General features: G+C 43.4%; 1 protein-coding gene across 5 annotated transcripts in view; it reads right to left on the bottom strand.

Moving 5' to 3' along the window:
* Positions 1-25,902, bottom strand: part of ACSL3 (acyl-CoA synthetase long chain family member 3) — a 503,023-nt gene that overhangs the window by 33,719 nt on the left and 443,402 nt on the right. For all 5 annotated transcript variants that reach the window (XM_069213474.1, XM_069213478.1, XM_069213477.1 and 2 more), the window contains exon 12: positions 23,888-24,079. In XM_069213474.1, coding sequence (XP_069069575.1) covers positions 23,888-24,079 — 192 coding nt within the window. The remainder of the gene's footprint in view (positions 1-23,887; positions 24,080-25,902) is intronic.

Below are 25,902 nucleotides of genomic sequence, written 5' to 3'. Positions count from 1 at the left end.
AATGTTAACCTGTACAAAGTAATTGGTAGAACATTCCATAATCTATCTGAATAGTTAGTGCATAGATCAAGAGTTCTAGACACTATCATATTTAATTGTACTTTATAAATATGAGGAGGTAAGTATTTTAGTGAATCACATAACTGAGGAGTTATTGTTTGGAACGTAATTTATAGATGGTACCTTAAGAAATAGTTTAAATGTATCGCAAACATTTCATGGGGAAATGGCTAAAAATGAAAAAGAAATATACAGTTGAATAAACAGTACTTGATGGAAGTGAGTTTTATTTTGCTTGTGGAATGTATCTATACTGGAAAATAACTGATAAAGATCTCAAAAGACCTGCTGAAAAGTTGCATACCATTAATACCAACTTTCCAGTGCTGCCAGAACTTCAGTTAACGTTCTGAAGATTGAGTCATAAGTTCCCTCTCCAAATATCTGGAAGTAAATTACTTTTTTTTGTAGGAGGAGAAACTATTTCCATGATTAACATTACGGAGTTAGTAATGCCTGTCAAAAAGGTGTGCTAAAATCTGGTTAACCACGAGGTACAATTCAGCGCCTTTCAGTTTTTCAAATTTGAGAAACAAAGAGTAGGTAAAGTAAACAATCTAATAATATTGCTCTCAGCCAGTTCAAGAAAATTCGGAGGATCTGCCACAGAATGTAATATTTAAAAACACTGCTATCTAGAAACGTAGTTCACTTTTTGACTGCAAGTTTTAAAGGCATCAAGTAAAACACTGCTTTAGGGAATATTGCCATATTTTGGAGTGTTTTGGATACATGAAGATACATGAGGGGGTCTTCCTCTTCGAACTGCCTTCACGTCTTTGGAAAGTAAGAGAATCGATCTTCCTGGTGGGTATTCTATTTACCTGCAGATTCTTCACGCAAAAATATCTGCAGGCACCAGACTGTATCTGGAAATGTTTCCATAGCAGTGCTCCCCGCACACCACTAGGTGGCATTGTGAAGATCCACGATGGCTACATACCACCCCGGAAGTAACAGTGGAGCCGCATATAAGCGCCATTCCTGCATGAGAACGTAATTTCCTCATCAGTAATCTTTCCGCACCCTCCGTAGCACAGCATGAACCACTGTTGGCTACAGTGTGCTGATTATTAACTCATGACCTTTTGAAACACTAAAAAGAAACCTCTCTACAGAACAGAAAGATGGCAGGAAATGTACGAGTCAGCTGTTACATAGAGTACCTATCAGAAAGAGCACTAAAAAGGTAGGTAACTTGTTCTACTAGGGATACTTCTAATCACAGATTAGAACATACCAGAGCATTAATTAATAGGAGGAAGACTTCAATATGAAGAGATGCCATGAACAAATATGAATCATTCGAAAGACGTACACATGAGAAATGTCAAGACTAACTTAAAGTCCCACTATTGCATCACACATGCTTTAAGAGAAAACCTGTGTCAAACCTTTAACAAACAGGTGTTAATCTGCATGCATCCTATTGGCTAATAATGCTCCTTTATTTTCAGTGTAGTTTCTCTCTTTTAAAATGGATTGCTTACACTTACTATGCCTTCTACTTTGACTACAGAAATATTTTTACCTTCAATTGAACATTTCAATTTATGTTAAAAAAAAAAAACTCAAAAAAATAATGCATTTTTAGCCTGTTTCTCAACATAGGCTGCATTGCTGTTTTCACATGTATATATTATTATATTTGTATTGAAATTCTCAACTAAAATATTTTTCATATATATTTCATACATATACATGTGTGTTTGTATATGCTCCGGGGTCCCCGCATGTGGGGGGGAATATTCAGTGTGTATGACTATTGATGAGGATCCCCTGGAAGAGAAAGTTTGTGGTGGTGGAGACAATGGTGGAGCAGAGGGTTGTGCTTCAAGGTGGGTAGGGAAGCTTGCATGAAATGCCTGCATCATCCCTTACAACGAGGCAATTAAATCGGCCAGCATTAACTTTTTCACTGCTGTACTGCGAGCAAACTTCACAGTTTTGCTACTACTGCTCCATAACATTGATTTTAATCTCAAGATGGTTCCTCCTCTGCCATATAAGACTAAAGAGAAACTCCTGCTTCATCCTCCAGGTAGTCCTACACATGCTCATAATTAATCCCTATCATTATCTATTTCATCAGGGGGACAAGCAGACACTAAGTTGGGTTGGATACAAACGGCTTCACATGCCTCAGTGCACCAAATATGGCTTACAATGCTATGTGACCAGTGTGCAGACAGCAAGGACATTGTGACACCTGCAGGGTGGACAGCACAGTAAAGGTCACTGGCAATCTTGTTTTCAACAGAAGAGAAGTTGGGAAGGTGCCAATAGGGAGACTCTAGGTTGGGTGGAAGTACTATTAGCTGGGCAACTGACAAGGGTGGTGAAGTAATCTCAAATGTCAACATGGCAACAGACGAGCCACCAACTGACAGTGTAGGTACCAGCTTCAGTGTGGTTATAACTAATAAGAGCATCAGCAACTTAACTGACAAGAATTTACTCCTGGAAGTCAACATTGATGACAACTGTGACAGGAACTCTGCCACCTTGTCAGAAGTTGTGGTGGACTATTTGTCAGATTTGTAAGCTGTCTTATGAGGCAGGCCCTAAAGAACGTCAGTTTCAGTGCACAGGCATAGTTCACATTCACAGCAGATTTTTAAAGAGACAATTTTGTGTGTTTTTCATGTCCTTTCCTGGTGGTTGCAGGAGATATTCTTCACCGAACCTGCTCCTAAATAATTAACATCCATAGAGGGTGCTTCGTACAAAACTTGATAATGTCATCTCTTTCCATCTTTCAAAGTTTTAGAGGAAAAATATCCTGCAAATGCTGCAGACCTTAGCATTATGGTGTGAATGGACTTAACAGCAATTACAAAGCTTTAGATATCTCAAGGCATGTTCCTTCTTAGTGTAATTGGAGCGACAAAAAAAAATGATTTCCTTAGGTCCAAACACCTCTGTTCCAGGAGAGGGTCGCTAAAGAGGTGTAGAACATATCTCCAGAGAAAACAAAAAACAAAAACATATTTGGAGCAAAAAACAAAAACAAAAAAAAAAGCAGGGCTCTGATGGGACTCATTCACACCAAACAAATCTAAACTATACTGGCCACCAGAGGGAGACGAGAGCTCAGCACAGACACCTCTTTGGCTAAAATTGGGCCTTAAAATTTGGCCAGTTGAGGTGAATATGCAACTAAGCAAGGTTCTTTGCTATGTTCAGTTTAACAGAGTTTACGGAGAGCGTCGGCCCAATGATGGACAAACCAAGAACTCTAAATCCATTTTAAATCTGTGAAAGCTTCAATGCAGCAGAAATAAGAGCTTTAGCTTGGTTGCGGTTCACATAAGATGATAAAGGATCCTGAATTTAATAATGTTTGTCTATTAAATGTTTTCTATTTGCTTTTCGTACCCCATAATCGTAGCTATACGAAACAGCATAGACCTTCCTTTAACTAAACAGGGATTTTCATCTCTTGCGTTTCCACACAGCATAAGGATAAAAAAAACAAATACGTGTATGCTGCAAGCAACCTCTATTTACAAAAGACTACACTCTAAACGATAGAAGCCATGTGTTGAGAAAGATCGAAGCAGACCTGTGATGGTTAGCACATCTGAACTTTTGGAAACATAAATACCTGGTGGGAGGCATCAATCACTGGACCTTTGAAAGCAGGTAAGACACCATGAGGTAATTACAAATCTCCTTTCTTCCGAAGGAGAGAAATTAAATATGAGGAGAAACTATGAGAAACTGAAAAAATCAATAGGTGAATTTACAATTATAATACATGGGATTCTGTAAACCCTGTATAAACGACAGTCTAAATTTGTTTTAATTTTTTTTACAATACATGGGATGCTGTAATCGCTTAATATAAGGCGGTCTCAGATTTCTTTAAAATCGGTCACTTGTGACGCTCCTCGCTGCCGATTACAAAGAAAACACGTCAGAACTCGACTACTGTAAGTTATTAGTTGAGTTCTGACATCACAGAGACTGCTGCCAGAGCCAGCAGCAGAGGTGAAAGGCAGGTCAGGTAAACCCATATAACTAAAGCAGCTGTTTGAAGCAACGAAAACAGAAGTTGCTTTTTTTCTTCTTCTCCATCTTTAGTTTGCTTGCGCTGTGCCTGTGAAATCTATTGTATTTCAAATAAACCTTAGAAGGGGCTTACATTCCGCCCTCCCGTCCCAAGTACTGGCTTCATCTGTTTTCTGGGAATTGTTTTTGAACTTTTGTATGCACAGCACTTGCTATGTGCTTGTTTTTCAACTGCTGGCATTTCTCTTAGGAGGCCTAAACATTATTGTTCACCATCCAATCTGGTGTCTCATTTGTTTCTCTCGCACTGTAACTTGCATTTCTTACACCAGGTTTGGAACACATTGTTTTCCAAGCCTTGCTTTCAGCCTTAAGCCCCATCTCCAGGTTCTGCATGCGGCAGTACCGTTATACTATGTTTTCATTACTCGTGATGATCACTTTCAGCCCTGAGCACCGCCCCTGGGTTTTGCATGAGGTGGCACTGCAATACTCTTCCAAAATTACTACTTCTTTTCGTTATTCGTGATTGTTCACCATAAGTTTTCACGAGATTGACAGAAAAGTCCGCAATCAATCAAAGTGGAGGCAGACTCACCTTTCTAACAGCAGCAGGCACTCATGAGACTCTCTTTGCAAGCCTAATGCCAAAGTCTATACCTTCCACACTATGCACTAAAGCGCCAGTCGCCGTGAGACCAAACAGGTTGTACTGTCCGGTACACAAAACATTCTCATAAGAGAGGCAGCAGAAACCCAATTACTGGAAGTACAACACTAATAAGCAAAACACTAAGTGGAGTGAGGCCGATATCTTGTGCTGCACTAATCTTTGAAATGACTCAGCCTAAAAGTGTTTGATCCAATTAGGAACTCCCTCAAAATCCTGTCCTCCTCTACATTATGAGAATCTGACATTCCTGGCGTGTATAAGCATGCAGAGCAAATGTAGCAGAAAAACAAATTACAATCACACACGCCATACTTTCCGTTTTATTACAATGAACTAGGGCGCGCATTTCTGCTTCATTGTCGAAGTCTTTTAAAAATGTAGCGTACTTTAAAATAATCTGGGTCGCTAATGTAAATGCCACCATCTGACAAGGTTCAAACCAGCAACAATATTGTTTTGTTTCTTGTATGGATACACTAGGTATAAACCAGTATTCTGAAGAATATTTGTAGTGAGGTTGCGTCATTAATCAACCTCAGTTGTTAAGCTGACTTAAATGCTCGAGCTCAGAACCAGATGACCCCCACACTGAACTGGCTTCATCATCATTCCTGGTCATGTGTGCAACAACTAGCTAGTTGTCATTGCTTCAGCAAACAGAGAAAGCAGGCCCTTCTGTTACCACTCCTTCCTACTTCCTCCACACTCGCACTGACAGCCCTCCCTTTCATGCCTCTCCCCCTAACCCCCCCCCCCCCCGATCACTTGCCTGCTGATTGGTAAAGGGCACCTAGGATGGGGGCAGCTCACATTCCATTTCTCTATAAATCTTCAGGTTTCTGAAACAATCAGCCTCCACAGGACTTTGCTGAAGTGTGGTTTGCCGAACCCCCCCCCCCCCCCCAAAAAAAAACCTGTCCCCCTTCACCTCTTAACTTATTATTAATCCCATAAGCGACACCAAATGCATTTACCAATGCTTGTTTTAGTTTACAATGACAAGTAGAAAGAACATGTTTATTTTTTTCACTCTTTAGTAAGAATAAAGCTCGGAGTTTCATAAACTTATAAAGGAACTCTGCCTTCGGCTTTGTCTTCCATATGGTTATTCGAACTCCTCTGTGACTTGCAATATGCTTAATATGTACGTCAGTGGGTAATATAGCCCTTATATTATTGTACAAACACTAATGGAAAACGTACACAAGTAGACACCATGTCGTAAATTGATATATACAAAAATGAATAAGGCATTGTTTTTCATGATAACACAGACTGATCAATAGGAAGAATCAGGAGTCTGAGAGCTTTTAGGAAGGAATCTCAGAACACAAATAATTCCAGAAGGATCTTAAAGTGAAAGAGTGAGGTGGGATCCACAGTCAAGCATGCATACAGCCTAGACAAACAAGTTACTTACCTTCAGTAATGAATTATCTGGAAGAGACATTCTAGTTGCAATTTGCTTACCATAGAACTTCCCTCAGGCATTAGTCTGGATCTAGAGATGTTTTCCTCGAACAGTACCACTGCCCACTGTTAGGTGGCGTCAGTCGACTTGATGTCAGTCGTTGGCATCGTGGTTGCGGATATGACATTGTGGGACGTATATAGGTACCACCCTGTAGCACTGACAGCAGTTTCTTTTCACAACTTTCCACGCCAGAAGTGCGGAGCCATGCAGAACACTGACCCTAGTGCGCTAGAACTAGGTCCCTGAATGGAAGCCCCTGTCCCTAGAAATCAGTTCTCAGAGCAGGGAGGATGGATGGGTCACAGTAAGGAATTTGCAAATAGAATATGTCTTTATCAGATAATTTGTTACTGAAGGTACGTAAATTGTTCATATGATAAAGATTTCTGTTTTCAGATCCCTTACCTTAGAATAGATACCAAGCAATACCATCCCCGGAGGAGGATCTGCAAACCAAGATCATACCAGGAAGGCCTGAAGGACCGAATGGGCATAGTACCCGTCCCTTCGGACCTGATGTCCCAGGAATTAGTGTTTGGTAAACATGTGCAAGGACGCCCACATTGCTGCCTGGCAGATGTCCAGGACTGAAACTCCGCGTGCTAATGCAGTGGTTGCAGCTTTTGTTCTAGTAGAGAGTGTGCAAGCCCTCCGGGGGTTGCTTTTTAGCCAATGTGTAGCACATTTTAATGCAGAGAACAACCTGTCTAAAGATTGTTCTTTTGTACATACACTGACCTTTCTTCACACCCAGGTAACACACAAAGAGTTGATCATCCGCCCAGAACACCTTGGTATGATCAAGATAGAATGCCAATGCTTTTTTTGGGTCCAGATGGTGGAGCCTCTCTTCTTCCTTAGAAGGATGTGCGTAAAAAATTAGGCAAAGTGATTGATTGGCCTATCTGCAAGGGCTTGACCAGCTTGGGTAGAAAGGAAGTACAAAACATCACCTTGTCAGGATGACTAGAGATGCAAGGTGGCTTTGAAGAAAGAGCCTGCAGCTCGCTCACTCTTCGGGCAGATGTGATAGCTACAAGGAAGATTGTTTTCAGAGTAAGCAATGGAAGTGGGCAGATCTGAAGTGGCTCAAAAGGAGCGCACATCAGAAAAGTAAGAACTAAGTTTAAACCCCATTGGGGCATAATGAACGGGGAAGGAAGACAGAGATGGGCCAGACCCTTAAGAAATCTTCCCACAATGAGAGACTTAAACTAAGAGGGTTGATCAGGCAATCAGAGAAAAGCTGAGATGGCAGATAAATAACCCTTGAAGGTGCCCACAGCGGAGTCCTACTGGGCCAGAGAAAGGTCAAACTAAAACTCAGAAAGAGGAACGGAGAGAGGGTCAACAGACTTGTCTGTACACCATGTCACAAATTTGTTCCATCTACAGGCGTATACCATTTTGGTGGAGGGACGCCTAGCTGCCATGATAACACTGCAGGCTTCGGGCGGAAGGTCAAAAGCTGTCAAGTGCCGCTGGTCTATCTCAACACAAGAAGGCGGAGACTGGACAGGTTCGGGTGGAGAACAGTCCCCTGCTGCTGGGACATAAGATCCTCCCGAAGGGGCAGTCTGATCGGAGTATCAATGGCCATGCTTAAGAGCTCAGGATACCATACTCTTTGTGCCCAGTCTGGAGCCACAATAATGACCTGGGCCTGGTCGTTCTTGATTTTATTGAGTACTCTGGGCAGAAGTGGTATTGGTGGAAGGGAAGCTTGAGTTTCAGGAGACCAAAAGCATCACCGAGCGAGTGCCGCCTTGGAAACTCCAATGTGAAAAACAGCTGACACTGCGCAGAGGCGAACAGATCTAGCCAAGGGTCTCCCCACTGCCGAAAGAGACCTTGTGCCACCTCTGTATGGAGACATCATTCGTGATCGACCAGGCATTGACGGCGGAGTTTGTCCGCTCTGGCGCTCAGAGAACCCACCAGATGTTGAATCACCAGGGATATGCCCTGATGTTCCAGCCATGTCCAGAGACGCAGATCCTCCTGACAAAGGGTCCACGACCCTACCGCACCCTGCTTGTTGCAGTACCACATGGCAGTGGTGTTGTTCGTGAACACTTGCATCACTTTCCCTTTGAGAGAGGAAAGGAATGCTTTCAGCGCCATTCTGATCGCCCTGAGCTCCAAAAGATTTAGATGGGTCTTGGACGCAGCAGGAGACCAGAAGCCTCTGTCTCCCATGTAGCTGCCCCATCCCAAGAGTGATGCCTCTGTCGCTACTGGTTGTGAAAGAGCTACGGATCCGCCTCTGACCCAACTTCGGTTCAAAAACTACTACTGCAGATCTTGCGAAGTCCCCTTCGAGAACTGGGCCAATGTAGGAGAGATTCCGGTGATGCTGCACCCATTTGAAATTCAGGTTCCACTGCGGAGCTTGCTTATATCATATGGCATCTGCGATGTGTCACCAGCAGGATGCAGGAGGCCATGAGGCCCAGCAGCCTCAGAGTCATTCTTACCGAAATTAAGGATAGAGGCTGAAACATTGGCATCATAGCCCAAATATCCTGGACTTGCCGCTCAGGAGGATAGGTCAGAAACTGGACTTTGTCCAGAACTGCTCCAATGAAAGGGAGCATCTAAGAGGGAAATTAGGTGTGACTTCAGCACGTTTACAGTGAACCCCAGCAAATGCAGGAGGTCTGCCGTAGTCTGAAGGTGGGAGACGGCAGCCTTGGGCGAGCACCCCTTCAACAGCCAGTTGTTGAGGTATGGGCAGAGAGAAACCCCTAATCTGCGCAGATGAGCTGCAACCACCGCCGTCATTTTGGTGAACACCCAAGGGGTGCTGGTAAGGCCAAAGGGGAGCACAGTGAATTGAAAATGCACACGCCCTACCACAAACCACAAGTAACATCTGTGGGCAGGCAGGGCGGGTATATGGAAATATACATCCTGCAAGTAAAATGCTACCATCCAGCCTCCTAGGTCCAGGGCAGACAGGAGCCAGAGTGAACATTTTGAACTGCTTCCTGAGGAATGATTAAGGGACCGAAGGTATAGGACAGGGTGGAGACCCTTGTTCTTTTTGGGCACCAGAAAATAGCGGGAATAACAACCACAATGTACTTCTGGCAGAGGAACCCTCTGTATGGTTCCCTTGGCCAAGACAGCTGTAAACTCATCACGGAGAAGTGCCAGGTGATCTTCCATCATCCGATCGTAGGATGGTGGCATGGATGGAGGGGTAGTCCCCAAGGGGAAGAAGTAGCCCAATCGGACTATTTGCAAAAGCCACGTGATGGTGTTCCAGCAGGGCAGGTGATGGTGAATTGTGCCGCTGAGTGGTCCCCGATTGGATAGCATCAGACTAGTAAGGTTTGGAGGCTGAGGCTAAGAGGGGGCGGTGGACTGGCTAGACCTCTGGCTCCCTGATCCACGTGGGCCCTGGATCCCATGTCCCTCGCTATGTACAGGCTGAGCAGCATGCGCAGCACGGTCGCTGGTGGGGACAGATGTGGCTTGGTGCACCTGCCGTAGCTACAAAAGGGGTGAAAAGCAGACTGTGGGGTGAGTGGCAGCAGCAAGGCCAAGGGACCAGGCCATAACCCGGGACTCCTTAAAGTGCTCATGCACAGAGTCTGCTTTGTCTCAGAAGAGACGGGTGCCATCAATGGGCATGTCCATCAGAGTGGACATACCCTGAAAAGCCAGATGTACTTAACCAGGCATGGCGCCTCAAGGCCCCCGTCAAAGCAACCCATCTGCCTAGAGAGTCGGAATCAGCAACAGCTTGGGAGAGAATGACCAGGGCCTCCTCCGGGACCTGTGGCATGAAGTAGGAGTGTGACGGCCTAAGAGGTATGCAGTGTTAACTGGTTGTTAGGCGCAGGCCTATGGCGGCAAGCTGTTGTCCTATTAACAGGAGCCCTGTGCTGTGTTTTTACTAAGTCCCCCAGCACAACATCTGTGAGGGCATCCTTAAAGAGCAAAAGGGGTTTGGACGTGGAAGCCCTAGGATGAAACACCGCAGTCAGGAGGTTAGTCTTGACAGGCACTGAAGGCAGTTCTAGGCCCAAGATCTTGACCACTCTCCGCACCACCATGCAGTAGGAAGTCACCTCCTCCGTGGCCTCAGTAGGGGGAGAAAACATACTAGTGTCAGAAGAGGTATCCAGACCCCTGGCTTCACCCAATTCCTGAGCCCAGTACATAGTGTCTTCTAGCTAGTATTCTAATGGGTCTAATGATCCCTCCAAGGGTCAGGATCCGACCTGAGGAACCAAGACCCCAGCCGAAGTTGGAATCTGCATCGAGCAACGCCGCTCCAGCTCCATGTCAGAGTTGGCAATGAGTATAGGATCAATGCCACTCATGGGTCCAGCTGGCGTAAGGAGCTTTGACGCCAAAACGTTGTCGGGAAGGTCACTGTGGTATGACTGACGCTGGTTCGGTTCGGATCGGAAGCAGATCCCTGGGTGGCTGTCGGAGCAGAGGCCGAAGCCACCACGGACCCTGAAGGGGCACCTGACGACCCGGCGGGGCCTGAAGGCTCTCGGAAAGGGCCAGACTGCCCAAAGATGAGGCGCATCGCCCTGTAAAATTCCTCGACTTAGACAGGGGTGGCTGTGGCTCCCGGAAACTCAGGGAGGCATGGAGCAGACCCAGAAGTAGGCTCCAAAGGCAGAGGCCTAGAGCGAGGACTCTTCTTCCACATCACACTTTCTGACCGACAGGGTGAAGTTGAAGAATGTTTGTGCTTCTTTGACTTCTTGCGCTTACCAGAGTGTCCCGACGATTTTGAAAGGGATGATGAAAAGTGGTGATGGTTCCGCGAGCGGTCTCAGGATCTTCCTTTCGACGAAGAGCGATAGAGAGCCGGACACTGGGCTGCAAGTTGCTTTAGGGACCGCGACTTCAGGCGTGGTCACGCTCCAAACACCACATGCAGATGAGGTGCGGCTCTGTCACTGACATCATATGGTGACAAGAGTCGCAGGCCTTGAAGCCGGCCTTCCGTGACGACATCCTCGATGGACTAAGAAGGCAAAGAACTTTGACAAAAAGGCCTGTCAAAAAGAGACTGTATTATGGGTATCTCTATTTGGATCTTCGTGTAGCTGGTGTGGAAAGAAAAGAACTGACTTCAGAGTGCTGGGATGTCGCCTATATGCGACCTGCGACGCCATATCAGACGACCATAGTGCCAACGACTTACGCGGAGTCGACAGACGTCAACTAACACGAAGGGGTACTGCTCGAAGAAAAATCTCCGGATTCAGACTGACGTCCTGGGGAAATTCTAAGGTAAGAAATCTGCAACTAGAAGTCTCCATCAGATACATTCTTTCAAATTAATTATGAATCTAGGTGCATACCACAGGGCTCCAGTTTAAAAGCTATTAGTGAAAGTGCAGCAACTAAATCAGAAATTCCACAGTTCACAAACAATTACCTGCAACATATGATCGGCAGGCTTTTATTACAAGTGGGGAGCAATAACCAGCAGCACTGGCAAAGCCAATACGTCTTGCCTTTGTGACCTTCTGGCTTTACAGTCTGGTTTTTAGTCACACTGCACAGCTCCGCAATGCTATGTGGAGTGGCAAAAGTTAATATAAAAATGGCTTTGATGCAGTCGCCAATGTAATTTTGTAGTAGGTGCACATTATGCTTGCGTGCACCTACAAATTGATGGGGACACTTTTCTTAATTTACCGATCAGAGTTGGATCGATAACTAAAAAGTAAATAAAACACAGAAAATATGTATTTTTTTTTTAAGCGGGTGGACTGGTGAGCAGAAAGTAACAAGGGAGAGGGTCCAGGAATGGCAAAGCTACATGGGTCGGATAAGGAGGAATGGCGAAGCAACACAGGGGAGGATGGGATGGTGGGTACACAGAGGCAAGGGGATGTGGGGAGAAGCAGTCGAGCAACAAAGAACAACAGAGTGAAGGGGGAGAGATGTATATGAGGAAGACTGTTTTAAAATAGTCTTATGAAGTGTTTCACAAAAGAAAATAGTGTTGGAAAAGCAAGCATTTAAGCAGCAATGCCAGCCAATCAAAGCGATTCTAAAAAATGAAATGCTCCATGGTACAGACAAACACAAGAATGACAAGCTGGGTCAAGAATGTGAAGCAGTCTAATGATACTGATAAGGAAAGCCACCCAATGGTAAACAATGGGTGAGCTCCAAGCCCCTCTATGTTCTTAGTAAGCCACAACATATGCCTTGCAACAGACAGTACATGCACTCTCTAGTAGGCACGACCTACAAATTATCATGCTTATTTTAGTCACAGGTTTAGATTTTCACATTCAGCGTCAATGTTGCATATTTTGATGCATTTTTTTATCATGAGAAACACGAGCCGTGCCACATCGTATGATTTGCTGCAATAAGGATGAGGTCACTTTATAATCAAACAGCACACTGGAAGACAATACTTAGAAAGTGCACAAATTTCCAAATACAATTTATTCTTTCATCCCTGAATCTCACAGATCATTTGTTTCCGAACAAGCAATACATTCATGAATAATTACATACATTTAACAAGACCTAACCTGTTCATTCCTTATCTTACCTACCTGGATACGGTTTGTTATTCGTTCAATTTGAAAATAAAACTAAATGGCTACAAATCAATAGAACGGCTTAGTGTGCAGACCCTACTCAGCAAAGGGCCAAACTGCTCTCACTAGCCTTCTTCTCTCCTGAATTATCAAAAAGGTGACAAAATAAACCACAGCATTAAAGATTTTAAAACTCCACTGATTTGATCCAAACAAACTAGTGCGCGCTCATCTTGACAAAGGCTTCCATTATAAAAATGTCAAAACTTTCATCTTAGAGGAAAAAGAAAAAACCCCATAAAAAAATCATCAGTAAACACACTGTAATTATTACACTACACACGTTTAAAAACAGACGAAAAATAACCCATGTCTAACTAAAACTGTTCATCTATATCTAGGGGTCATGGAAAGAAAACAAGCACCACCTGCAAGGTTAATATCCGCCAGTGCTCTGGTGTATGTGAGAGTGAATCTACATTTCAGTGTGAGTACTCATTTCTTTTTCTTGGACAACTGAACACATAGGCGGTCATTCTGACCGCGGCGGTCGGCGGTCGCCGCCCGCCAAGCGGTTCCCGCCGAAAGGCCGCTCCGCGGTCAAAAGACCGCGGCGGCCATTCCAGCTTTCCCGCTGGGCGACCGCCAGAAGACCGCCGGTCGGCCCAGCCCCTTCAACAATGAAGCCGGCTCGGAATGGAGCCGGCGGAGTTGAAGGGGTGCGACGGGTGGAGTGGCACCCGTCGCGATTTTCACCGTCTGCACAGCAGACAGTGAAAATCTTTGTGGGGCCCTGTTAGGGGGCCCCACGGCACCCGTTCCCGCCATCCTGGTTCTGGCGGTGGACACCGCCAGAAACAGGCTGGCGGGAAGGCGCTCGGAATCCCCATGGCGGTGCTGCAAGCAGCGCCGCCATGGCGGGTTCCCTGGGCCAGCGGGAAACCGCCGGCTCCCCTTTTCCGACCGCAGCTTTACCGCCGCGGTCAGAATCGCCCAGAAAGCACCGCCAGCCTGTTGGCGGTGCTTCCGCCGCACTCCGCCATGGCGGTCATGGACCGCCAAGGTCAGAATGACCCCCATAGTGTATGTCTACAAAACTCAAATCTGCCCTCCTTTATTGGTACTTATAAGTGAATGGCTCCGTCTGATAGAGAGATTCACTGCATACTGCTCGGCCACTCATGTCACTTTCTTCACAATCTTAGTAAGCACAACCAGTAAACTCCCCCGTTTTTAAAGGAACTATAAGCATTTTACCGTTTCAGGAGAATAAAACTGGCAGGTGTGTCTCTGTCCTCTCTCTAACGAGTTATGTTCTTTTAGACAGAGTATTAGGAGCTGGATGCATTCTCTTACAGAATCTCCTATCTGCAGGAGGTGTTGTATATGGACCCCACCTTCGTTCCCAGAAAACTGTAGACCGCCAAAATCACTGGTTGTGTGTCTACTGTTCCTAAGGACAACTATATATACTAGGCATTATTCCTCTAAAAGGCATGTGAATCCGCGATGATAAATATTATAAAACGCTCAGCAATCATCATAGCGAAATGGCTTGAATGTATTTCATCGCACATTCCCACATGTTTGTCCAAACCCCACCTAATTTATATAAACCCTACCTAATTTATATAAACCGCTACCAGCCGTCAGGCTATTTGTGTGTATTTTTAGATCAGCTTTATTATAGGAAGCAATGTATGTTTTCCTGCAGACCTTATGTCACTGTCGGGCGAACAGTCGGAATTTGGTTATTCAGTTTTTCCCTTCAGCAACTGGACCCGCGTGCTCCACCCCTCTCTAATTATGGCATCGCTTTATACCTTTGTCCCAAACGATTCTTTATGTACAGTGGAAGGAGCACTCCTGTCGAGTTCCAATGATGTTACTTGAGTACAATAACCAAGCCTCATTTACAGAAATGTATGAAAGGCAATGTTATCGTCTCTGCTTCCTTTCAAGTCGGATCAGGACAAGACGCAATTGTCGCGTAAGCTACCATTATAACACCTTAAACAAGTGTACGGCAAGTCTTTTTATACGTAGCCAGAATGATATCAGAACCGGAGTTCAGAATAAAATGCAGCCACCTAGCACACATTTTTTAGCATTACTATCCAGACAGACCGAGCTCATTTTCTAGGGCTTTTATCGGTCACACCCATTATTTTTAATTTTAGCAATAAGTAAGCGCAGTATTCAACCGAAGAAGTACCTTAGTACTCCGAATCCAAGACAAGGAGTTCCAAAAGTAGGATATTAAGAGTGACGAGAATAGAAAACAACAAAAAGTCTAGAAAAAGGCTTGTCTTCAATAGCTTTCTAAATTTCAGCCAACCCTTTAACAGGTGGTCTATGTGTTCACCTACATGGTAATAAGGATGATTTGCCTTGACCTAATTCAGAACTAGCATGACTAAACTCATTCTTCACTGAGCAGAGGACTGAAAACGGCCACATTCTTGTACCTCACCCTATACATGGCTCTCTCAAAGGAATCTACCTCTCAATGGTTCATAATAATCTCGACAAGCAGACAACTTTCCATTTCCCATGGCTGGATATCTTTGACCTTCAGCCACAATCATTGTTCTCAGCAATTTAGATGCTTGGATGGGGAACAACCTTTTATTCAAGAATTAAACCATCTGGTCAAGAATGCGACTTTCACATTCTGTTGATAAAGATCAATTCATTTCTGCCTTTTTATCTAAAAGGCTGTTTGATTACGTCTGTCATTGTCTCAGTAATGTGAAGCATCTTCATTTTAACTACCTATCTCCCTACTCAGCAAGCTCGAGCCCACTCAAAATAATGCAGAAAGGTAAAGTAACAAGAGCCTTTTAGCAAGACCGCAGAATTAACAGCCTGCAGAATTCATTATAAAAATAAAATCCACATGCATCACTACACAGAACACTTCGCAGAAATCATCATGTTTACTTCTAGCCTTTAGTCAAAATACCATGCATCAGCTAGACAGTCCAGGTCTTCAACCAGCACCATCTTGAAGTATCAACATTCTGCTTGAAAGACAGGGTGCTCAAAGTTATGGAACTCCCGACCTCAAGACGAACACAACATTTGCAAACCCTCACCACCAATCTGGCTAACTCACTCTCCATCTTTCCACCAGCATCACCTGCTTTTTCTTCACCTCTGCACTGCCAATTTTATTTGTACAACTGTACTTTTTCCACTCACAACAGTTTTTTGTTTTTTTGTTTTTAGAACAAACATTTTAATGTCATCCATTTACATCCCTTCTATGTTGTAAGTATTTAAAGGTCTGGAGAAATGCCAGCCAATGTGCAACTCCACCTAATCTGACTGCAGCAGGCTCCTGCTCATTAGGGAAGCTCAACATTTGGTTTCTGGTCCAGAGCTAGCACCTGGGAGCAGGGCTGACACGTATTCATGAATGATACAGCAGTAATACACGCCACCCCCACCCCAAGACCTATCCTTCAGAAGATTATTGAAAGTTTTAAACACATGTCAAGTGCTTTCATACACTGGGCTCTGCTTGAGTGTGCAAGCAACTACTTATCTACCATGAGTAAAGACTGTTTGTTAATACATGTACCATCATGCTTTTGAGAACTGGGACTTTCATGCAAGCCAGTAGGGAACCCCACAAACTTTAATTGATAACATCTGTTCAAGGAGTGTGTCCATATGTCGTGAATGGCATCCTGCACAGATGCTGAAAATGCAGCATAGGATGGAGTTTCTCTTAATTTCTAACCTAGCCACCAGAGGGTGGGTCAACGGAGCAAAAAAAAAAAGGGGGGGAATTAAAGCAGACACAAGGAAAAAAGCAGCACATAAGAAATTGAAAGCAACGTAGAGGATAGGAAGAAGTGCAAGAGCAAAAGAGCAATATGGGATGAGAGGGAAAAGCACATGAAGGAGAGTGCAAAATAGAGTAATGTGCGAGGGAGAGGCACATGAGATTACAAACAGCCGATATGTAAGAGAGCAACACAAAGCACAGGGAAGGGGAAAAGAAAATGAGAGATGGAGGGCACTTTCAGTCTCATGCAGTATATAACCAAAAGTCAAAAATAGTTTCTAATAATGAGCAGTTGAAGCTGACAATCAAAAAGACGTGTGTTGATGGCCTTTCGACCGCCAATGCCCCCTTTTGGTGGAACACTGTTGGGTCACTGCTGATGTCAACATAGAGCTCTGGAAGATGGACTGGGTTCACTTGAGGTCGAAACTAGTCTGGAAAGTTGCCATCTCTAATGCTACTGTGCCTCAAAAACTATTTTTTTTACTTGGAAGTTTTATTTCCTTTCTGGTCACTTAAGGGTGGTAAAGAAACTATGCTCCAGGAGAGATACAAACACAAGAAAAAGACCAACAAATAACAAGCAAACAAATTAATGACAATAAAGCCAACCAATAGTAAGCAACGGGTAAGCGCTAAGTTCTTGATCAGCACACAAGGATTTTTTTTTTAAATTAAATCAGACATTTTGCACTGTTAGATGAGACCTTATAAAGTTACAACTGGTTGGCTCCCTGGGCTGCTCGGGCACCTAACCTGCTCAGAGATTGTGTATTCCTGCATGGGATGTTTGCATCCCTCCTTACTAAACATCCAGTTCTTGCCTCCACATTTGTACTGTGATAACTGTCTAGAACCTCGCCCCGGAAGTCTACACTTCTTTCCTGGTATTCTTATTCCTTTGACTATCAGGTGTTCCACTCCAGTAAGGCTGATTGGTCTTAAACTGAATTGGTTCAAATTATAGGTTATGAATATGTTACACCTTTTAAATGGCTGTGGCATTGCTGCTCTACTGTTCCTCACAAAGCTGGATAAAAGTGACCCTCAATAGCTGATAAGAAGTTGGAAGAAACTCCAAAGAAGATTTGTCAGATCATGACTTTAGAAGTTGCTGAGGCATAATCTAAGCATAGGATACAGAAAAGCTGTGCTGCTGTATCAGGTAGCATTAGTGAGCTGCTGGACTGCACTGGAAAAAGACAAACTGCCCTGGCCTAGTGAACAAGAGTGCCGTCCCATTGACTGGCATACATATGAAGGACGACGTCAAGAACTGAACCTTCCTCTGAGTAACAAAAAAAAATGTTAAGACATTGGCATCTCTTGAGTGTTGAGAACGTACTTGGGCCATTCATAGCTGCCAAGACTTCTAGGTTCATACGTGAAGTGCAGGGTCCAGGTTTTTTTCTTTACATTTTGGGACCTGTAGTCTTGTTTTATGAACAAGACTTCAAGTCACAGAATTCAAAGAAAAAAAAATGGATTTGAGCAGCATCATCACCCAAGGACCTCAGAAACTTGGCAGCTATTGCCACTAAATGACAGCACCTATTGGTGAGCATGCCATGTCCCTTCATCTTTGGGGAAGAACATAAGACCCAGTATCCAGCCTGAGAGGAACACCAGGGTTATTCCCTTTCACCTTGAGCTAAGAACGGTCCCGGTATTCAAAAACAGCTGAATCAGCCGCTGCATTATATACTGATATGTCATGACTGAAATCTGAAATAGGATCCTAGCCCTAAAACCAGTGCTTCCCTTCCCCAATGGCCTAGCCACTTAAAAACTCCAGTTATGACAAACTTTTAGGACGATGCTGCCCTGGCTCACAAGTGCAGTCCCCTCATCGGATGAGGCACTGATTGTGTGTGCTGAACTCAAGTTATAGACCAGTGGATTCTTGTTACCTTCGTTAACTGGGCACTAGAACTTGGACCCGTTTACACTTTTATGTTATCTTTTGTAGGTGGATATTCCAGTTTAAATTGGGCGGTTTGTGAAGGGAGATCATTTGCAGAAATGTTATTTGTGCTATTTCTTTCACACGTACCAGTAACTAACTTCTTCCATAAGTACTTAATTCTGAAATATTTTTTTTTCCTTCATCCACTGACAACTACTAGAAACACAGCACTAATAGTTAATTCCACAAGAACTATAAGCATGAAATGATGATTCAGTACTGTTACTCTTCAATTATCAGAGTTTAAACAAAAATATAGTGTTGGAATTCGCTTGAAACTCTGCCAACAAAAGAGGTGCAGCCTATTCATAGCATCATTAATAGGCTTTTTAGGTTTCATTTTGCGCAGAAAGTCTTATATGTCAGAGACTTTTAGTGTGCCCCATTATAGAACAAGAATCACAGATCGTCACTGTTGCAAATACTTGCACAAAAGGACTGAAATCTAAAAAACAATGCTAACCTACAACACATTCAATAAAAAGTACCTTCAGAAAAAGTGAATGAATCCATAAAACGTTCAATGAAATAGGGTTTTTGCACTTCACTGACATGAAACAGTTCGGAGTCAGGCTGAAGCAAGCCAGACAAATTACATGTTTTCCATTCGGAGACATTTACATAGATAATTACATAGTTACATAGATAACCAACTGGTTAGATTTTTTTACTGTGACAAAATATGAATGTCTTTCAAAAACTATAAATAACACATCACTCAAAGAATCAGGTTGTCATTCTATACGCATCCAAGTTCACACAAAAAATGTAAGCTCACAAAAACAATAGTATTACATTAAATTTACAGGAAACAAATGCATCAACAAAAGGGCTTAAAACACTTTCAATGCTTGTTCAATTTTATTCTATGCACAAACCACACTTTTATTTTTTTTAATTCGTCTATTCATGCAGCCGGATATAGAGCTAGAGTAATCAGAAAGCAGAATGCATAGCAGACTTGACACCTGCATTTAGGGTTTAACAACCACACAATTATGCCAGTCACTCTAAGATCACGCTAGTTTTCCTCCATCACTAAGTCATGACGGGAAGGCATTATGTTTTTTTCTCGCATGCCCGAGACACTGCATGATTTGCAGTCATTTGCGGAGTCCGTGCAGAAGCTAACGGACTGACAAGACGGGAAGGAGATCTCCATCGAGCACTGACAGCAAGAGGAGCCACCCGCGAGGTCATGCTGGGGGCTGCGAGGCTGGGACTGACCAACACGACCCTGTCAACAAACCATCAGAGCACTGCACAGGAAAAATTAGTCTGTACCTTATGCATGCATATTGAGGAAGGGCCCTCTGAGGGAACAGTGGCAAAACCATACACAAATAATAACACGCATTTGCAATGCAATAGTTCTCGCATTTGTGAGAGTTACACTTGCTGGCATTGTAAATGTCAATGGCCCTCATTATGAGTTTGGTGGGAGGCTGCCCGTCAAACTCATTCACACGGAAGACCGCCACGCCGGTCTTCTGCCCAACAGCCCTATTAAGAGTTCCCTGCTGGGCCAGCGGGTGGAAATAGTGTTTCTGCCCGCTGGTCCAGTGGGGAACAGGACCTTAGCATTGATGCAGGCTCATAATTGATCCGGCGGCAATGTGGCGGTGCATCAGGTGTGACAGCACCTGTTGCGCTTTTCACTGCCCCTAATTCGGGCAGTGAAAAGCTTGACAGGGCTGTCCATTGGGGCCCCTGCACTGCCAATGCCAAGTGCATGGGCAGTGGAAGAGCCCCCATGGGGCACCCGGCACCCCCTTTCCGCCAGCCTTTGCAAGGCGGTCCGACCACCATGCAAAGGCTGGCGGAAAGAGGACTCGTAATCCCCAGGACAGCGCTGCCCTGGTGGATTGCAACCTCCGAGTCCGCCAAGCTGTCAACTGGCGGCAGCCTGACGGTGCCGGCAGACGCACTGTGGCGGCTCTGCCATGATCATTATATGGAGGTCGGACCGCTGACTGCACGGCAGTCCGACCTCCATCGTGAGTCGGACGGTCCCAGGACCACCAGACTCATAATGACCACCAATGTCTTTTATCTATGTGTTTTGGTTAGGAGCGTAGGGAATGTATGTGGTGTGGAGTATATATCTGTAGTATGAATTGCAATTGTTAGTTGTGGAATTGTGTGGGGTGGAATTGTGTGCAGCGCAACAGAAACAGCTCTATGCGATAAGTAAAAGATCTTAAAAATTTGGAATGTAAACTATAATAAGAGTGCAACGTTTATATTTATATATATATATATCGTAAGGCATATAACTAATATTGAAACGTTATCCCTAAATACGAAAGTGTAACAAATAAAAATTAAGAACAAGAACTAGAAGACATGCTATGTTTCAGATGGTATTTATAGCATTAAACGAAAGACTACTGGAAATGATATATGCATCCCTTCAATTCACAGAAACACACCTGGAAATGTTGAACAAAATGAACAAGCATATACTTTGTGCCATGAAAAAAGACAGGCTGCCTGCATGCAAGGTACTTGGAAGAGAATGGTATGCAGATAACACATTGCTCCTTACGCTAACCTACAGCAGCTGCACATCTCTCCTCACCTGTTGAGCAGCTCCTGCATGGCTAAGGCCTATGGAGCTTTCCTGGGAACGGGCATGCCAGGGAAAAGACGAATGCTCAGAGAGAGAGTGCCTCCTCTGAGCCTAGGACTGTTACAGCATATGTGACCAGATAAGATTTACAGCCCTGTTCCCAGCAGAGCTTGGAATGACAAGCACTCCTGTCCAGTGCTCCAGATGAAAGATCAAAGTAGTCCCTGAGCACATCTTAAAATGGTGAGCAGTATATTTAGATAGTAGTTGGTCCTATCTCCTGAGAGGAGACATAAAATAAAAAAGGTGGGACAAATAGTAATATTACCCAGTAGCAAGCAAGGATTTTTAAAGGACATTGGCATAAACAAATCACAATGAGTAGGTGGAGCTGAACGTCACATGCCATCTACAACGGGTTGCTAAGCGACTGCACATGCGCCGTCTAAGCTCAACCTAAAAACATCCCAAATTATTCACCAATTGAGAATCTGTAGTGGCGTGTGATGTGCGAAAACATTTACATGTAAGTATGCAAACCTGTGTGTGCAACAGAGACAAACTGGCCTATAGGCAATAAGGCAGTGCCCAAAGGCTGGTCAGACAGGTCCGTGTAAGAGGTTTTCTGGCTGCTTGTGGGCCTGTTTTATGGTCTAGTGGGCAGGATTTACTGTTGGGTTCTCTGACATTACCACAAACATTGCCTGCAGCAAGCACAAATGAACATAATACCCCATGCCTGCCGAAGACCAATACTGAAGGTCTTTACAAGTTTAAAACTGCCCTGATTTGGAAATGCAGGCCACTTTGTTTAAGCTTACTTATTCACTAAATTAATTCGCTTAATTTTTGTGTGCCTATTTTCTGCCTCAGTCCGACCCTGGTACGCAAACCTACATAATTGTTTTTACTCTTTTTTTTCTACTCTTTTACTACTGAAAATAACATGATATCAGAAATACAACTGCAACAAATTCAGTTATATGTATTCATGAATCTCACAAAGATTTATTTAAAGGAACTTCCCCCCCATCAAAGTACTCCTAAAATGGACAGGTTTTCATAAAGCAACTGCTCGCTCAGTGATACAAAGACCAATGGTATCCAAGATTTGAATGTGAAAAAATAGCAACATTACATAGCTGTAGGACGAGGTCCAAACAAACTCAAGTCCAGGATGGACCGTCCAAACACAAAAGCTAACTCTCTCATGTGCTCGCTCCCAATCTGTTTCCACTACATGATCAAATTTAACAAAGCCCTTTTCATTCAAAGCGATGGCGATAACTGCATGCACAATCTTTGCTATTCTGCGCGCTTCTGTCACCCATCTGAAACAGCATACACACTGTTAAGTTGTGACTCAGTGTCATGACTAGGCCCAGTCTAAATTTAAATTACACAGTGTAATTCACATAATGACAAGTTTCACTTGTTATATGAACTTCAAGGAATCATGAAACTTCTCATAATTACGTGCCATATACTGGTACAAATTTATCTTGAAAGCATAGGGACAACAGGACTCAAGGGGCTGTAGTACCAGGTGATTTTTTTTTTTGCGTCCTTGTGTCATAAATTGGCGTATAAATGCATTTCACACTAAAATATAGCACAAAATGACAGATTTGCAAGTCCCATAATTTTGCATGACTTTGACAAAATGTTGCTCGTAAGTCATGTGAATTGTACACACCCTTACTGATGGCCTATGTCATGGGTCACTATACTTTAATTATTATATTACAGTTATATTTTAATTATACTTCAATTGTCTTAACATTCCCAAAAGGTTCTCGAGGGATACCACTAACACCCTTCAAAACGATCTTGAAATCTTGTAATTTGAGAATGAAGCAAGCCTTGACCAAGCCAAAAGGCCTTGCCTTTGGGACCAACTGGCTTTGCTAATGGTTTGAGTCATAGCGCACAGCATCACCAATGGACGAATGAGACTAACAATGGTAGAGAGGGGGCAAAGCATATGGGTGAGAGAAAGACAGCACAGTGATGAAAGGGAAGCACACGTATGTGTGAGACAGTAGGAAAACACATGCACTATTATAGAGTGTTTAAACATACAAAAAAGTAGCGCCTGAAAAAGTGAGCAGTGTAATGGCATAGTAATGTGTCAATGCTCCAAGAGTGGTACAAACACAAGAAGAGGAAGGAAAACTCATACAGCTATCACGTAAGAAGCAAGCAAATGAGACTAACAGTGAAGACAGCCAATGGTAAACAATGGGCAGGCTCTAAGCCTACTGTAAGATAACATGCATGCTCTGTCTTAAGTGAGAACTAAAAAGCAAAATTTCGAAGTGAGCTGAAACATCACCCTCAATTTTGTGGTGTTGAAATATTGACAAATGGGGCACAGAGCGAGAGGGTGAGCAGATAAGTATAACTGCAAACGCTTTTTGTATTGAGTCCTCAGGGGTACTATTAAGTGTGCAATACTTTTAGAATGCTTTGAAGTACTTGTTTTGTAGACAATCAAATGCATAAAGTCTCAAATAAACGAAGTAACTTTGAGCACAGCGTAATAATGAACTTGTAATTTATTTTACTGTTAAGGTAAAACCGTTACTGTAATCAAAGTTCACCAAAAGAGGCTCCATTTTACTCCTTTTACATACTTATCTATGAAAAGCGAAATATGAGCTTAAATTTATAATTAGACCCAGCGGACATTGGAAAATAGTAAATAACTTATTTTAAATGTAAACACTACCTCAAAACAACTTAAAGTTCTAATTACTTTCTAACAAACGTATGCATGCTTTTATGTCTCACCTATAATTTTCAGACATCCATCTGGATGGAACTCTCCAATATCGCCTGTGGAAAACCACCTCTCTCCATTTGGACTCTCACTAAAATCCTCTTTGGTTTTTTCCTCGTTTTTGTAGTAGCCCATTGTTACATTTGGTCCACCAATAATGATCTCGCCTCTTGGGTTTGGCTTATCTGTGGTATGGTATCCACCTGGAAGAGTTAAACATGAAAAATATAAAACCTCCTTCAAAAGAGATCAAACACTGTAAAACACTTACGAATTTTAAATAGAACATTATATCAGAAAGATATATCAGAATATAAAACATCAATGGAGTCCAGTGTCATAAAACACATTTCACATGAAAAATCAAGCAGGGAGACCAGCGATCCACTCATCGGATATAGTTGTTGGCATTTGGTGTACCCCACTCAGTCCAGATGAGGATGAATTGGTGACCAGCACATTGCCCAGGTGGAGAACACCTTTTTTTTTTTTTTTTTTTTAATGAAGTAAAGCCGATAGAACAAATCCAACAGAGCTGCAGGCTAAACACTAGTGTGAGCTCCATAACCTGAAATCATGTAAATACACTACTCCACGTTGGGAGTATCAGTATACTGATAAGTCTTTATCAGAGAAGAATGCCTACGTTGCATAGCTTGGTTTGCAATCCTGGGTTCCTAGACACACCAGAGTACACCAAGCCAGTACCTAGGTCCCAAAAGCGCCTCCACTGCGAAACGCCTGAAGTGTTTATATAAATGTTTTAATAAGAGACGGATACAAAGCTATTGTGCACACCTGCAGCACTCTTGTTATAGGAGCACTAAGTGGGCAAATAAAACGTGGTATGCGCACCTCTATGATGAATTGACCAGTCGGGTCATAAGCACAGCATGCCTAAAGACCATTGCAAGAATACCAACAAGGTGATGGATGAAATGCTTGAATTAATCTCAGCCACTGGCAACCGCTCGGGCCGCATCTTAATCAAAGCCAATAGATCCCATAGGCAAAACCTTTTGCCAAGGCGTCAGACTATCCCCGGTTAAACAAAAGCACTAAAGGCCCCTACACAGAGGCTAGGAGGTTGTTCCGGATGTGACAGAATATCCCAGAAGAACCAGAAAAGACTCTTAGTAGCAGTGTGCTGCTGTGGGAAGCATCATCTTGGATATCATCAACAGTGGGACAGGGCCATAGGCTATCATGGAATAAATGTGCTTATCCATGTGTTAAGGAACCAAGGATTAGAACCTCTGCTTGACCAGAGAGAGGATATATGACAAATGTGAGCATGAAGGGTTTATAATACACAAACAATACTTGGGATATATCCCTTGCTGTCAAGAGTGGCTCCTATACCATGTGGGATAGGAGTCACTCTTGACAGGCAAGGGATACCCCCGGTTTTGTTTGTGTTACAACAACATTAGGGAGAGTGTATCCCTTGGGCCACTTTACTTACAGGTCTACCCATCTTCCCAGTAAGCGGGGCTCTAGTGGGCCCCTCACTTTTTTGTTTTGTTTTGTTGCAGAAGCGGTTAGAATACAGCCTCAAATAACAGGACACTAATATGATATCACAATGAGATTCATTATGAGAAGTACAACTGATCTACTATCAAACTTAACGTTTTTCCACAATATTGGAAACTTAGGAAAGGGGTTTCATTAATGACCAAGGAACAGCCTTTCTCGGACAGCTGGTTGAAAACTGAAGGATAACGCAGCGAGAATATAAAACATTCCAAGGGCATGGGCTAGCGACAGTGGGTATGTCTTTCAACACGTATTTGAAAGAAGACTGCAAAACAATGCTTTTTGCTAGTAATTATCAATTTACCATATTAAATTTGGGATGAATACGTAAGGCATCTCTGTCCAGTTACCTCAAAAGTGAGGCAAAAAGGTGTTTTCCTGGTGAATCTAGGTCCACATATAAACTGAACAAATCTGTTAAGCGCAGCAAGGTCTTTCCAGGTACCGCTGCTACAGCTATGCACACAGGAAGACTCTTCTTTTAGAC

The sequence above is a fragment of the Pleurodeles waltl genome, chromosome 11, assembly GCF_031143425.1.
Source record: "Pleurodeles waltl isolate 20211129_DDA chromosome 11, aPleWal1.hap1.20221129, whole genome shotgun sequence".
Classification (NCBI taxonomy): domain Eukaryota; kingdom Metazoa; phylum Chordata; class Amphibia; order Caudata; family Salamandridae; genus Pleurodeles; species Pleurodeles waltl.
Note: the sequence above shows the minus strand (reverse complement) of the source record. Positions and strands in the feature narration are given on the sequence as shown.